The sequence below is a fragment of the Microcaecilia unicolor genome, chromosome 1 (genome assembly GCF_901765095.1).
Source record: "Microcaecilia unicolor chromosome 1, aMicUni1.1, whole genome shotgun sequence".
Classification (NCBI taxonomy): domain Eukaryota; kingdom Metazoa; phylum Chordata; class Amphibia; order Gymnophiona; family Siphonopidae; genus Microcaecilia; species Microcaecilia unicolor.
In genome coordinates this window covers 367,056,977-367,073,556 of record NC_044031.1, presented here as the reverse complement: position 1 = coordinate 367,073,556, position 16,580 = coordinate 367,056,977, and the positions used below count along the sequence as shown (strand labels likewise).

The 16,580-nt window shown below is 41.4% G+C and overlaps 1 protein-coding gene across 1 annotated transcript in view; it reads left to right on the top strand.

The window, feature by feature from the left end:
- LOC115474425 overlaps positions 1 to 16,580 on the top strand; it is a 439,537-nt gene that overhangs the window by 27,624 nt on the left and 395,333 nt on the right. The window contains exon 3 of the mRNA XM_030209885.1: positions 13,010 to 13,031. Coding sequence (XP_030065745.1) covers positions 13,022 to 13,031 — 10 coding nt within the window. The 5' untranslated portion in view covers positions 13,010 to 13,021. The remainder of the gene's footprint in view (positions 1 to 13,009; positions 13,032 to 16,580) is intronic.

The following is a 16,580-nucleotide window of genomic DNA, read 5'->3' as shown; positions in this document are numbered from 1 at the left end:
GCCGATTCCTCAACGCCAGAGGAGTTAACACCTGTTGGGATCACGAGGGCTAATAAGCCTTTGCTCTCCCCTATCCTGGGAATTGCCTCCGTGGCCCCCGAGGTGAAACAAAGACCAGCTGTAGTAACTCTGGAAGTTCTGTGGAACGCTATCCAGGCTTTGAACACATCATTCCTCCAGGTAACAAATTCACTGAAACAAGAACTGTCTGATTTGAAACAATCCCAGCATACTTTGACTGAGAGAGTTCAAGCACATGAACAAAGAACTGACTTGCAGGATGGAGATATAAAAAATTACAAAGTTCCATTGGAACACTTATTCATGATAGAGGAGAAACAATCTGAGATTCCTCAAATTTCCAAAATCACCTTTGATTACCCCAGTTGAAATGTTGAAAAAATATTTTACAGAAGTACTAGCAGTTCCGAAGGAAGCTTTGCCACCTATTGTTAAAGCTCAGTATATTACTTGAACTAGAAATGCTCCTGCGGAACCTCAACAGGAATTAAATTTAACAGAATTTTTGGAAAGTTCTCTTGAAGTAATAACTGAACAAACAACTCTCATTGTTACTTTTGCTTTTGAATCAGACAGAAATAATATACTTCGACTATACTTTAGATATATTCTGCACAATTTCTTGGTACTAAAATACAAATATTTCCTGATTTAAATAAGGAAACTCAAAAAAGAAGACGGCAATTCATGAACTTGAAACCAGGAATTCTCGCCTTGGATGGAACTTCCCTTCCAAATTGTCTGTAGATGTTTAATTTCCTTAAACTTGATTAATTATGTCTTTTTTGAACCAAAAAAATGCAGGAATTTATAATATCTAAAGCGGGAGGAGTTTCTCATAGCCTGGACGCACCAACAGTTTGAATGCTGAAAATCACTTGCAGACGTTTTGCACTCCCTCTCTTAGTTTGAAATATTTTCAATTACCTTAGATATTATTACCGTGTTTCCCCGAAAATAGGGCATCCCCATAAAATAAGACCTACCGAGGTTTTTGGTGCCCTTAGAAAATATAAGGCCTCCCCCGAAAGTAAGGCCTAGCAAAGTTTTTCTTTTCCCGGTAAGGAGGGTCCCCCCCCCTCCGTCGCTCTGAAACTAACCCCCCCCCCCCGAGGTCGCCCCCCCCACCCAAGATGGCGCCCCCACCCGAAGTCGCCGGACCCCAACCCCCTCTGTCGCTCCGAAACTAACCTGAACTTAAGCCTCCTTTCACTTTCCTTCCAGTTCACAGCAAGCAGCAGCAGTAGGAGGGCAGGCCACTCCTTCCTTCCGTGTCCCGCCCTCGCCTGACGTAACGTAACGTCAGGCGAGGGTGGGGCTCGGCAGGAAGGAGAGGCCTGCTCTGCTGCTCCTGCGAACTGGAAGGAAGTGAAAGGAGGCTTAAGTTCAGGTTAGTTTCTGAGCGACGGAGGGGGGTGGGGTCCGGTGACTTCGGGTGGGAGCGCCATCTCGGGTGGGGGGGGCGACCTCGGGTGGGGGGTTACCGGTAGTTGCAGGAGCGACGGAGGGAAGGTGGGTGGGCCAACCGTGTTTCCCCGAAATATTAAGACATCCCTGAAAATAAGACAGCGCCTTTTTGGGCGCAAAAATTAATATAAGGCAGTGTCTTATATTCGGGGAAACACGGTATTTCTAGTATCTTGTCTATAATATTGTGGACAAACTTATTAGTTCTTAATTTCCTTACTAAATTTAAGAGAAAATTTCTCTAATTCTCTAATTTTGTTTTCTATATTTCAATGCATTTATGTAATGTGAATATAAAAAAGAATTTAATAAAGAAAGAAAGAAAGAACATAAGAGTAGACATACTGAGTCAGACCAATGGTCTGTCTAGCCCATTATCCTGTTTCCAACAGTTGCCAAGCCAGGTCACAAGTACCCCCTCTGAAGGTTGAGCCTCACTCCCTTTCCAGCTGTTCAGTTTCCCTCCATTTTCACTGCATCTCTGGAGGTCAGGCCAGGTTTTTCTCTGCTAGTCAGCCTGAGCTGGGTCTTTGGACGGGGAGCCTGGCTCTGTCTCTGGTGTTTGCACCTGGTTCCGTCTCTATAGGTTGACCCTTCCCATATCTCTGCATTGTGGGTCGGGCTCCTTTCTTGCGAGCCAGACGTGTTTTGTTTGTTGTAGGTTGGCTGGGGCCCGCTCATAGGTCCGTCTTGGGAGCTCGAGTGAGGCTCTGTTCCTGGAGGTGGCACGTCGTTTCATTTCCATTTCTTCTTTTGGAGACTTTTTTTCTTCTGTGCACTGACGTGTTTCTTCGTTCCTGGAGGTGGGGGTCTTGTCCACTCCCGCCTCTGGGGGTGGGATGCCATCCCTGCAGGTGGAATGTGATTCCATCTTAGCCTTTAGTGTCTGTCCTGCTTCTGGGTGGACTGCAGACCTCCGTCTCTGGCTCTCAGGTGGGGGCTCTGTTCCTGCTTTTGGAGCAGATTTCCACTGCTGCTAGGTACCTGGGACTTCCTCCTTGTTTGCCGAGTGGGTTCCTTCTCTATGGCAGTCACTTTTCTCTCTTGCGGGAGTCGAGGTGCTTCCATCTCTGAATAGTGCCGCAATCCCTCTCTAGCTTGAGGGTTAGTTCCCATTTTGCTGGACCTTTTGCCTCCGCCTCTGCGTCAAAGGGGAGTGCGTCTCTGTTCCCCTCTGGGGGCTTGGGCTGTCTACTGCTGGGTTTCGGCCTGGTTCCCTCTCTTTAAGGGGTCTATTGGTTCAATTCCGGTTTCTAGGTTTGGTAAATTTGCGTTGACAGGACCTACCTCTGTTTCGGTTGGTAATGTCTCCCTTCGTTTTTCCTGGTGAGACCTGACACCTTTGACCTGACTGTCGAGGTTTGGGCCCTCTTCAGTCTGCTTGAGCTGGCCTTTGTGGCTCTGGCGGTGGCTCCGCACGGTTTCCTGTTATAGAGTGGTATGGTGCTTCCTGTCTCTTCTGTGATTTCCTCAACAGCTATTGAGGGTCGGTGCCTGTGCAAGGCCTTTTGTCTCGGTGGGGCTATTCATGGGCAGACTTGGGACCTCTTGGCTTTCCTTTGAAAGTCCCTTGGCTCCTCCTCGAGCTTCTCTGGGTCTTAGAGTGCTGGCTTCCTTCCAGGTGCATCTGCCTTTCGCTCCGTTTGGGGCCTATGTTGTCCTTTCCGTTGTTAGTGACCATTGGGTGTCTGCGCCTGATGCGCGCCCTGTTGCGATGCTGTTCAGTGTCATCTTAAATGTTTCCTTTGTCCTTTGGAGCCTTACTGTTCTTCTGTTGTGATGTTCCTTTCTAGCTATGATTGTTTTGCTACATCCCATTGGTCTGACTGGTTTGGTATGAGGACAAAGAGGGAAAAATTATGTTCTACCTGATAATCTTCTTTCCTTTACTCATACCAGACCAGTCCAGATGCCTGCTGTTGTTTGCTTGTTTGTTGATTATTCTAGGACTCGCCTTCTGTGGGGTTGTCTGTCTTGCTGGACTGCTGGAAGCAGGGGCCATTGCAGGAGGACAGGTTTCAACTTTGCTATCCATGCAGCTTTCCGATGCCAGCTCTAAATGGCTCTCGATGGTGCCTAGCTGATGAGCTGCAACTCCTGTTTCAGGGGTGCGTCTGCATGACAGATGTATGGACTGAGTGGTGCCTCTCCTTGCTCCTCGTTGCGTGTATGGCTGACCCTTGGTTGCAGAAGAGCCTGGAAGGCTGCCACTTAGGGGCTCTTGGCTTTCCAGTAGGCTCTCCTTTTCTGTTGTTTTGTAGCAGCTGAGAGCACAGTTGCTTGGCTATTCGAAATACTAAGCATTCCTGGCTGCATGATACCCTTAAGGGGTGAAGTACTTGGGACTATTTTCTTTTGTCGTCTTCCGCTGTTAGATGGACCTAAACCTATTGGTCTGGACTGGTCTGGTATGAGTAAAGGAAAGAAAATTATCAGGTAAGAACATAATTTTTCCATCTTGTCAAATTTAAGGAACATAATTTTTACATCTTGCCAAATTTAACCAATAGGAAGGTTGTGCTATTAGCCAGAGGAGGACATCACTCAAAGGAAGAGGAATCCAAAGGGAGGGAGCATTCATATTCTCCTTTACTGGTCCACTCAAGGTGAAGTAAAACTCTGTTCAAAGCTAAGCAGCAATGAAGTCACTGTTCATTAAGAGAGAAGTCCAAAAATTCAGTTTGAAGTCTTTAGGAGTCTAGAGGCAACAAATCACAACCCTGAAAGTAAACATTTAGCCAGTCTCAAATATGCAAATCATGGTTCAGGTAGCAGGGCCTGGTTTTCCTGCACTCTAGCTACCAGCAAGTGGTTCCCTCTTATCATGTGCTTCACAACCCTTTCTCAATCCTTGTCACAAAATGTCCAATTTATTTATTTATTTGTTACATTTGTATCCCACATTTTCCCACCTATTTGCAGGCTCAATGTGGCTTACATAATACCGTAGAGGCGCTCGCCAAGTCTGGTATGGAAACAAATACAATTTGGTATTAGGGTTGGGTAAGGATAGTATCTTCAGGTACATAGGGATAGAAAATAGGAAGGAATATATAATGTCCAGTACAATCTATGGTTTTGCTGTGTTGCAGGGTTGAGGCATCTAAGTTAGGTCGGTGGGGAATGCTTTCCTGAATAGTAGGTCTTTAATGATCTCATGAAGTTAGGTGGTCGTAGATTGTTTTCACAGTCTTTGGTAGTGCATTCCACAATTGTGTACCTATGTAGGAGAAGTTGAATGCATAGGTTAATTTGTATCTGAGTCCTTTGCAGCTTGGTAGTGGAGATTCAAATAGGTGCATGATGCTCTGGTTCTATTTCTGGTTGGGAGATCGATCAGGTCGACCATATATCCTGGGACTTAGCTGTAGATAATCTTGTGGACCAAGGTGCAGATTTTAAAGGTGATATGTTCCTTGATTGGGAGCCAGTGCAGTTTTTCTCAAAGGGGTTTGGCACTTTCAAAACATGTTTTACCGAATATCAGCCTAGCTGCTGTGATTTGGGCTGTCTGGAGTTTCTTTGTGAGTTGTTCTTTACATCCCGCATATATTTTATTGCAGTAATCTGCGTGGCTCATCACCATTGATTGTATCAGATTGTGGAATATTTCCCTCGGGAAGAAAGGTTTTATATGTTTAAGTTTCCACATTGAATGAAACATTTTCTTTATAGTGAAGTTTACTTGGCGATCAATTGTAATGCCTAGTATTTTGAGGCTATCTGAAATGGGGAGGGTGTGATCTGGGTGTTTAAGGTTGTAGGTTTATAATTATTGTGTTGGAATGAGAGGATGAGGCAGTGTGTTTATTCAGTGTTCAGTTTCAATTGAAATGAATTTGCCCATGAATCCATGATATCCAAACCGCCCTTGGTGATTTCTGTTAGGTCGTGTTTGAAAGGGATGTAAATTGTGACGTCATCAGCGTATATGAACGGGTGAATGTTTTGGTTGGATAGGGATTGGGCCAGGGGGGTCATCGTTACATTGAAGAGTATTGGTGAAAGTGGTGATCCTTGAGGTACTCCGCAGTCTGCTTTCCACAGTGGTGATATGTTTGTTTTTGATTTAACTTGGTATGTTCTGGTGATTAGGAAACCCTTGACCCAATTAAGTATATTTCCTCCAATCCCGAAATGGTCTAGGAGGCGTAGAAGTATGTTGTGGTTTACCATGTCAAATTGGAGGAGGAGTATGCTTTTACCTGTGGCAATTTCATGTTTGAATTTGGCCAGGAGAGTGACTAGTACAGTTTCTGTGCTATGAGAGGGGTAGAATCCTGATTGTGATTAATGCAATAATGAAAACTTGTCCATGTATTCCATAAGCTGTTTTGTCACCATGCTCTCCATCAATTTGACTACTAGTGGGATGGATGCGACTGGTTGGTAATTGGTAAGGTTGTTCGTTTTTTTTTGTTTGTGTCTTTCGGTAGCCTTTATACTTAGTTTCTTCTTAGATCAAGGCTCAATGATAACTCCAAGGTCCTCCTGACTGACAGCCCCACCCCATGGAATAGTTTAACTCCAGAAGTGCACCACGTCGGTCATTGGAAAAGTAATGGAAGCGATGCTGAAGGAAAGGATAGTGAATTTCCTGGAAGCCAATAAGTTGCAAGATCCGAGACAACATGGTTTTACCAAAGGGAAATCGTGCCAAACGAATCTCATTGAATTCTTTGACTGGGTGACTGGAGAATTGAATCAGGGACGTGCTATAGATGTAATCTACTTACATTTCAGCAAAGCTTTTGACACGGTTCCCCACAGGAGGCTGTTAAATAACCTGGACAGGCTGAAGATAGGACCTGACGTGGTGAACTGGATTAGGAACTGGTTGATGGACAGAAGCCAGAGGGTGGTGGTTAATGGAATTCACTCAGATGAGGGAAAGGTGAGCAGTGGAGTGCCTCAGGGATCGGTGCTGGGGCCGATTCTGTTCAATATATTTGTGAGTGCCATTGCCGAAGGGTTAGAAGGTAAAGTTTGCCTATTTGTGGACGATACTAAGATTTGTAACAGAGTGGACACCCGGGATGGAGTGGAAAACATGAAAAGGATCTGTGGAATTTAGAAGAATGGTCTAAGGTTTGGCAATTAAAATTCAATGCGAAGAAATGCAAAGTGCTGCACTTAGGGAGTAGAAATCCACAGGAGACGTATGTGTTAGGCAGTGAGAGTCTGATATGTATAGACAGGGAGAGAGGGATCTTGGGGTGGTAGTATCTGAGGATCTGAAGGTGACAAAACAGTTTGACAAGGCGATGGCCGTGGCTAGAAGGTTGCTAGGCTGTATAGAGAGAGGTGTGACCAGCAGAAGAAAGGAGGTGTTGATGCCCCTGTATAAGTCGCTGGTGAGGCCCCACCTGGAGTATTGTGTTCAGTTTTGGAGGCCGTATCTTGCTAAGGATGCAAAAAGAATTGAAGCGTTGCAAAGAAAAGTTACGAGAATGGTATGTGATTTGTGTTACAAGACGTACGAGGAGAGACTTGCGGACCTGAACACGTATAACCTGGATGAAAGGAGAAACAGGGGTGATATGATACAGAGGTTTAAATATTTGAAAGGTATTAATCCACAAATGAACCTTTTCCGGAGATGGGAAGGCGGTAGAACTAGAGGACATGAAATGAGATTGAAGGGGGGCAGACTCAAGAAAAATGTCAGGAAGTACTTTTTCACGGAGAGAGTAGTGGATGCTTGGAATGCCCTCCCGCGGGAGGTGGTGGAGATGAAAATGGTAACAGAATTCAGAAATGTGTGGGATAAACATAAAGGAATCCTGTTCAGAAGGAAGGGATCCTCAGAAGTTTAGCAGTGATTGGGTGGCAGAGCCGGTGGTGGGAGCCGGGGCTAGTGCTGGGCAGACTTCTGTGGTCTGTGCCATGAGGATGGCAGATACTAATCAAGGTCAAGTATACACAAAAGGTAGCACATATGAGTTTATCTTGTTGGGCAGACTGGATGGACTGTGCAGGTCTTTCTGTGCCGTCACCTGCTATGTTACTGTGTTACCACTTGGCTGTCAATACTGGAAGAAATGACAGGTGAGTGTCCTTTAAGGGTCCCAGGCTTCCAAGGCTGTTACCACAGCTGCCTACTGTGGGATTCTGGCTCAAATTGCAAATCTGTGCAGTCCATCTCCTCAGCTTCGAACCCTGGTTCAGCATCTTGGTTCTCCAGGTCTATTTCCATGGGGTGGGATCCTACAGCCTCTCAACACTAGGTAGGAATTCCCCTTCTCTGGTCCTCTTGAGAGCCATTATATACTGATTATGTGCCCAGGAAGGCTGGGTTTCTACATGACTCCTGTTGGCCAGGTCCTTAGACAGCTGAATCCTATTCTCTCCTGCAGTCCTGTTCCAGCCCGGGATTTATTTTTTTCCTTGTGTTCCTTTTTCTGTAAGAAAGGCTGCATCCCCCGTGGAAGAACTCTGTAACCTGGCTGCAAGATTATGGGCTTAGGCACCCTCCAGATCATAAGAGGCTCAAAAATGCTGTGCGTTTCTTTTGTGCTCCATTCTAGAGGAGAAAAAAAAATCTTCCTCTTAGTTGACCATGGAATTCGCTTTCTCAAAACTCAGGAAGATTGAAAGGTCTTTCCCAGCATATATGGAAGCTCCCAATAAGTAGATTGCTTTCTACTCCTCTGTCTCATTTTGTCCATTCTAGTGCAGGCACAGATCCTGCTGCACTTTGTACTGCTGTCCTTCTGTTCTTTTGCTCTTCTCATTTCTTAATTTCCTCTTTATGTCCCCCTCCCCTCATTAAAAAGATAAAATAAACATATGTAGTCCTTTACCATTCAGTTTAACCTCACAGCTATCCTCTTTACCTTGCATCAACCTTCAGGCCTCAGGAAAAGCCAGTGCATGTCTTAGGACCCCACGACTTCCTCTTGCTATATAGGGCTCAATCATAACATCACTGCAATAGTATATCACCTAGGGCCAAGGAACTGAGAGCCTTCAAATGAAGATACAGAAGTCAACAGGAAATGCTACACTCACCATGTGCCTTCCTCAAGAGAAGGTCAGAGGTCATGGATTTGATTATACCGCCTTTCTGTAGTACAACCAAAGTGGTTTACATGTATTATACGCAGATACTTTCTCTGTCCCTACTGGGCTCACAACCATAAGTTGTTATATCTGTTGCAATGGAGGGGTTAGGTAACTTGCCCAGGGTCACAAGTAGCTGCAGTGGGAATTGATCAGAGTTCCTCAGGTTCTCAGTCCACCTCACTAACCATTAGGCTACCAAGAGGCTCTTGTCTGGAGGCGAACTGGAATACAAACCGGAGAAATGCTACTCAGCCTCCCAGAGCAAAAACTCTACACACAGGGTCAGCCGTGAATGGTTTTTATGAAATACCCTCTAGTATTGATCTCTTTGCCACCTTTCTCAGAGTGGGAAGTCTGCTCCTCATCCTGTTTGAGCTACCACTTGACTTAGAGGTCACTGCTGAAGCATCCTTGGTACCAGTGGAAGATAACACATTGGTGTGTAGACCTAGCCCCTTCAATCCTGAGGTGCAGAACAGTGTGTCCTAGTTCCAAAGGTGGACAAGACCTTCCCAGACCCTGTATTTTGCCTCAGGAAGGGCATCCCGAAGTCCACTATGAACAATCCTTAACTTTAATCATTGTGTTTTTTACCAGTCGCTATTCCAAGATGTCTTGGGTACTTCATGCATCAGAAAAGGGAGTGAAAATAGAGTGCACACAGACAAAACCATGCACACCCAATAATAGGTCTAGGGCCAAGAATAAATTTCAAACTTCAAGAAATATAGGTTCAAAAAATTATTTCTGAAAGTTTGTTTAAATTTTTTTTCTGTTTGCTTTTTTATTTATCTGAACTAATGAACAAAGCATTAGATTTTACATTTAGCTGTGAAAGTGGAAATGGGGTGGAACTTGATTTTATGGGTGGCCTTTATTAGTGAGCATTTGACTATTTATAATCTGGCAGCTTCACTCTCCACATTGTCGTCCATTGAAAACCTTCTGCAGTTCATAGAAATAATTTATAGTCAAAAACAAGGCTGCGTAAGCAATCATTTAACCTGGTACAGAATCCTGATCCTGAATGTAAGCACTGATGTGTGAAAATATCTGCCCTGATAAATAGTTTTTATTTTGAATTTAAACAATGTTGAAATGTAGCTGTATTCAGACATCTTTTGGTCTCTTGGATACTGAAATGAGTTGAATGAAATCCATAGTTCATAAGTGAGCACCTTGGAATGAATTTTAATTCTTCACCTGCTTTTGAATTTCTCCAGCCCTGCTATCTCACAAAAACATAGGATGGTTTTGCCTGACATATTTTTTTTAAAAGACCTTGTCAGTGAGATCAAGCTTTCCTTCATTGTGCATATAGATTAAAATATTAGTGGGGAAAATGAATGTAGTTAACTTTGGTGGTGACATATTGCTTAGATCCCAAACACCTCAGACTGAGAACAAAATGAAGCTAAGCATTTTCCTCTCAATATTTTCAAAGATCACAGAACAACTTGAGATTGTTTTCGTTTTACATATCTGTAAAACTGGCATTGTGATGGATTGATACAATAACAGCAGTTATGCTTGTCTTCTGTCAACAGTTAACTGTTTGAAGACCGAACATAACTCAGTACAACTATCCATAGGATCACCATGAGTTGACATAAACTCAACGGCATATTACAGTTTTGGTACAGAGGAAAAAGTAGACAAAACATTTTGCTCTCTGGTAAATGAACAAATGTTCCAGCATCAGATTGTTTTGATAGATCTATAAGGAGATAAGAATCTTTAATGGCTTTGCTCATTATACTTTATTTTGAGAAAATGTGCATCCCAGTGCTATCAAAGTTTGAGAGACATAGCATCCACATTTTTTTTGCCATAATTAAGGTGATCTGTTGAACTGATATTTTGGGATTACAGAATTACCAGTTTCACAGCTAGCGTTCATTGTGGTAATTGCATTTGTAGTACCCATAAAAACTTTGAGGCAGGGTAGGTTGTGATTAACCACCTCCTGAACCTTCCTGAGACACTTAATATTTTGTAATGCTTCTTCAGACTTCACCTAGTTAGTGGTATGTATCTGTCAGAACACTTTCAAGTAAGACGTTTATGGAACCCATCGTGTACTTCTTTGAACACACCTTCATGCATCTTCGTCTTTTATAGTTCCTATGGCATGACAACATGAATTCTCACATAATTATTTCGTGTATTAGTGCCATTTGGATGTCTCCTGTTGGTTTGGCAAGATGATCATACCGTGGATCTACATACATTTTTTTTCTTTTAGAGGGCACACTTTACTGTATTTTCTTGATGCCTGCTTGGGAGGACCAGAGTTTTGCTGAGGAAGACGAGTATAAAAGGCAGTGAGATGAACTTAACAGATGTTGCAGTTCTTAAATATCACACCTGCTAATTATCATCAATCAAGACATCCAACTGAGAAATAGGGGAAAGCAAGTTCTACTTTTCATCCAGTTGTCCACCAAGATACATTGTGACTCCTGCATTGCACTTTATTCTTTATAGGGTGTAAAGAATCTGATATATGTTGTTTGTTCCTTTTTATGACCAGTTGATTATGGAGCTGATTCTAGACTCCACTTAAGTATGGGAGTGAATTGTTTGGCAGTAAATAGACAGCTCTGAAGAGAGAATTGTGTACCATGTTTGGCCTTTGGCTATATTCTATTTGCAGATCAAGCAATCAGAAAAGTGCTGTTATGGATGGTAGATTTTATTTTCAGAAGCATTGTCATTAAGTATTTCCCTATAGTAGCTGTGATTGTTGAGACATCGGTCTCCAACAGAAGAGACTTGTGGCTTAATTTGTTTTAGAGGCGTGGGACTAGCTTTCAGAGAATCTTGATTCTTGCTTCCTAATGTTGCTGTCATCGAAGTGCCCACTCAAGAAATATATACCATACAAACATGTTAGATATGGAAAGAAATTGACTGCTGTGATTTGAAAGCATATATATTAAATGCAGCCACAGTGGTTGAAGCAATTTGAATAAATAAAACTTATTTTAAAATCTGATTTTGTGAGACTATTTGCTGGAAAACTTTTGCATTTTAAGGTAGGACAATCCATATTTCTGTAAAGCTCTTGACAACTGATCGAGAAGTACACTCGACCATATTTGGATTTAATGAAATTGTGCCTCATTAGCTGGGCTCTTAAAAAAGGAAACACTATAATAATATCGGTGCATTCTGTGAACTTCACAGGCTGAATCCAACACAAAAAAAACCCAAACTGATATGGCATGAACATCTGCTGCCATATCATTTCAGCTTACGCATAATGGATTTGAAAAAGATGGCCAATGATGGTATTTGCCAACATTGAGATATTCATCAAGTTGCCATGAAAAATGTCTCCAGCATTTTTGAGGCATTAAGGCTAATCCAAAGCAAAAGGGAAAAGTGTATGTCGTCCCAGAGGATAGCATTGAGAAACTCATCAGATACTCATATTGTAAACGTTTTGCTACATGGTTTAACATTTTTCAGTAATTTGCAGATATTCTGTTGAACAGGTTACTTTCTGTTCAGGAACATTTCTGTACCCATTTTTGGAGTATGTTTATGTGGGGTCAACTAGACCCCAACACCTGTATATTGACTGGCTTTTGTTTTTTTTATTTTATTTTTTGATAGGTCAGATCTATTTTCTGTGAATGTTTAGAATGCGCTTTTTATCTAAGGAAGTGCTTTATAGTTCAGTTCATATAATTTCATTTTGATTGAATTTCATGTTTTTGCTACTTTAACAAGGGGTCTCTTAGACCCCAATGCAGAAATAGCTTTTATCCGGAAATGGCAAGAAAAGCATACTGATGGACTCCCACTCTTAGACATTACACATTCACATTTGGTAACAGCAGTAATAAATGAGACATGGGGCCAATTTAAATCTGTTTGGTTGGTACATAATTGCCTGTATTGAAGGGCTTTATGTCCTAACAAGGTTTGAATTGGCATTTAAATCCATGCTAGTGTATGTCATTTAGCTGCTTAATCCTTTTATTTTACTGGTAGTTTTTAAAGATTTTCTACTTGGAATTTTTTTGTTTTTCAGAATTTTCCTGGTTTCTTTATCAGCGACATAAATAAAATTGAATTAATAGGATGGTCCTTCCAAATAAGCCCCAAAATCTTGATTTTTGAATGCTGTAGTTATTGAACTGCAAATGTCCAGAAGTCAAGATTTTGCTTACTGTTCATGTCTGCAGATTTTTTTGTCTCATAATACTGGCTTTGTTACAGTATTAGTCTTGGTTTATGTACTAGATGGATTTCTCCTTATCAAGATATTTTGCAGAATATCATAAAGGCTGCACTTAACTGTTTAACAGGAAAAGTTGGCCTTCATTGCATAGTATCTGCAAAAGCTGTTTTCAACACAAAAAATAATTTTGTGTGAAAAGGATTATTGTACTAATGAGTCTTTTCTTATTTTGTTTTGGGAATGTTCGTTTCTTCATATTAACAGAAAGAAAAAGCAATGAAATCTGGTAAGTATTACTTATTTACTTTGAAAATTCATACTTCGAGTTTTCAGTCTGGTTCGTAACACCAACTGAGTATCTGAAGGAAAATAAAGCAGTGAATTGTTGCATTCCTTTCTGATACTATAACTTTTTTGATGGAAGAAGCATTCCACGTGGTGGCTATCATTCGGCCATGGATGACATGTCATTTATTTTGTCCTGTTGATGGCTGTTAAAATATTAGAAGAGACCGAATGACCTGTCATTTTTGAGACTTTTTTTGAGTTATTCAACCACAGTAATCAATTGAAATGGTTTATTTTTTTTTATCTTGCACATGCCCTTTCAGCTTTAAAATCTGCTTTCGGTTGACTTTTCTATTTTTATTTCCTCGTGTTGTAATTTCTCAGAGTAAACTGGGAGTCTTTCTGTAGTGTTTCAGCGGTTTTAGGAAAAGTATGGTGTGGTACCTTGACGTGTAGGGGATGAGTTAATTTTATAGCTAGTGGCTTTAGATATTTGGCTCCTTAAAATATAATTCTGTGATCTGATTCCAATTAATGGCATTACTGAATATTAGAATTGTAGGTTGGTTAATGAGAACTGCTTCTGTAATCTTGATTTTTAAGATCCTTAGTTTCACACCTGCCACTTCATATTAGTCTAGTGGTCACATGCCCAACAGTTTCTAGTTGGGGCAGCTCATATAGGACCAGATGTACTAAAGGAGTTTTCCCATTTTGTATATATGGGGGGGAAAAAGCTTAGTATATCTGACCCATAGACAGCTGTAACCAATTCAGCTCTCGGGAACAGTTTACATTGGAAGGTTGCAGATGAAATTGCACCATAGGACCCTCAAATATAATTTTTGCAATGTTTGTCTATTTTCTACCACCTGTATAGCTACCTCTTATACCATATAGGGGCAGTATCTGGCTCCTTTATCTTGCTTTTCCTGTGTTTTTCTTAGCAAGATTGCTTATAACTGTTCCCAGTTCTACTGAATATTCCCATCTCTAATCCACTAAGTAGAACTTGAACGCTGTTCTCTCCTGTGACAGTGCATTCTGTGGTTGTGAATTACTATGCCATTTTCACTGTTAAGAAGAAAAGAGAAAAATAAAGCTGTATTGTGATGAAAGCTTATGAAAAGATTCATGGGGCAGTTTTTATAGTTGCACATTATGTAGTTGCTTTTGCAACATGTACTTGTAGCTAATTTTAAGTGGCTTCTCTTTTGAAAACTGGCTAATGTGCAGAACATGTGCTAAAAGCACCCACATAGTTGGCTCCTACTTTTGTGATTAGAGGGGAGGTGTAAAATGGTTTGGGTTTGACAATGTGAAGTACTTAAGTTGCTCCCCCCCCCCCCCCCCATTACCTAAATGCACCCAACTAATTTGGTTAAAAAGTGTGTGTTTGCCCCATACTTTAGCTGGGGAGAAAAGAGATTTTCAGACAGGATAACTTAACTTGGTAAATATCTTTGGAAATTGCCCTATGAATGACCATTTGTTTCCTGGTTGTTATTAGTGTAAAACCAATGTAGTATGAATTGTATGTTAATAATGTGTGTACTTTTCTGCAATGTTGTTTTTATTTTCCTTAAAATTTGTTAGCAATTTTTAAATAAGAACTTGTTCTGTATAGCACAGGATAAATCAGCCATATAAGTAGGTGAAGTCATACAGTAGCACAGACAAGAGAACAGGTCTTTAGAATTTGGTTTTCCGTGGAGCAGTTAGAACTCAATTTTGACCATTTTTATTTTTTTAAATCTTTCCAACTAAGGCAGACAAACAGGTGAGTGGTTCCAAAATATGCTCCTCTTATAACAAAAAGATGACTGTTATTGGCTGCTGCTCTGAATGCATTCCCTGCTTCAGGCGTTGTCATGAACGTTCCAAACTGTGCTTTATATATGAAGTGTGTCGTTTAGAGCTAGGCAGTTCTGTAAAATGAAATTAGTGTATATCATCTTGAAAGTTTGATTTTTTTAATCATTTATTTATAATTTTTCATTTTACAAGGGTCACTTGCAAACAGTAATGCAGAGATGACTGCACATTAGTACAAGATAAGAAGAAAACAATCCCAACTAGATATATGGATTATATACAATCTTTCTCTTTCTTAGACCACAAAGTGAAGAAAAATAGGGAGAGTGAGATAAGACAAGGAGATCAATTAAACAGTAAACAGAAAAAAGAAAACATGGTATTAACCTGATTATCCCCAGATATTACTCATCTAATTCATTATTCCACATTGATCATCTGGTTGGCTTCTTCAAGACCAAATACGGTGTATAGTCAATTCATTTCATTGAGAACATACTTATTGTCCAGATTTTAGTTAGAAATAATACATCTGATTACATTCTCTCTCTTTTAAAAACCAGAATACATATACTTAAGTCTCTAATTCAAATCCCACTGATTAAAGCAATCCTAGTTTTCATAGGCTTCACTCCTTTCGAAGTAATAATTAAGGAAATATTTCTGAGGAGAACTTTAGGAGTCATACCTGGAACTCTGGGGAAAAACAATAATCACGACATTAATCATCCACAATAACATCCACCTTATCATTCAAAGTTTCTGGTCCATTATCATTTTCAGGATCATAACCACTTCTAGCTTGTGTAGAACTTCATTTATTATATCAATTTTCACTCTCAAAGGGTTCAGTCAAATTGTCCATGTAACTCTCCAATAAGATTATATCTGAAACAAAGTTATTTACTACCGCTGTCAGGTCCCGAAGCGCCTTCCAGATGACATTCAGTGTAACCTCCACGGAAGCCAAAACTCCAAGGTGATTTCTCTTGAGGTGTTTAGGAGTGGTTCCGCCGATTCGGGTTCTGCTGTAAACGTCCTCCGTTTCAGCATATGCCTCTCACTCCTCCACTCCTTTGGACATGGTGGTTGAATAATTTGGGAGCGATGGAGTTCTTTTTCCAGGTCCAAGAGCGTCGACGCTCCTTCGCCGGCGCTAATCAACGGATTCGCCAACCCTTTCATCTGAGGGCAGTTCGACGCGCAGCGGTCCCACACTTGCTGCTCAGGGGACAAAATGCTGGCCATCGGCGGCTGAGCACCGGTTGTTCCCTTCCTCTCAGTTAAGGAAAGTGCAATTGCAGAGAGGGAATTTACATAAAGAAGACAAAACTTCAGAGGGCAGCTGGGCCGTTGGGCATACGAACTTCAGGTCACCATCTTACCACTCTCCCAGTTTGGGACACTCTTTGTCTGGTTTCTCCTCAGAGGCCTGTCTGATATGGGTAACCTTTCAGCATAGCCCTCTGAGTCATTGAAACACAGAAGCCCCTCCACCACTACAAGGTGGTGTCCCTTCGGAGGGGTTGAAAGTTTGATTTGCTCACCTCCACTTCATTTACCAGTGGGAGGAAAACCTACAAAAAAAAAAAAAAAGTAACCTCTGTATTTTGTATATTGGCTCCTCACAGCTGCCTTGCTTTAACAGAGCCACTGTACTACTACTACTAACATTTCTAAAGCGCTACTAGGGTTACGCAGCGCTGTACAATTTAAACATAGAAGGACAGTC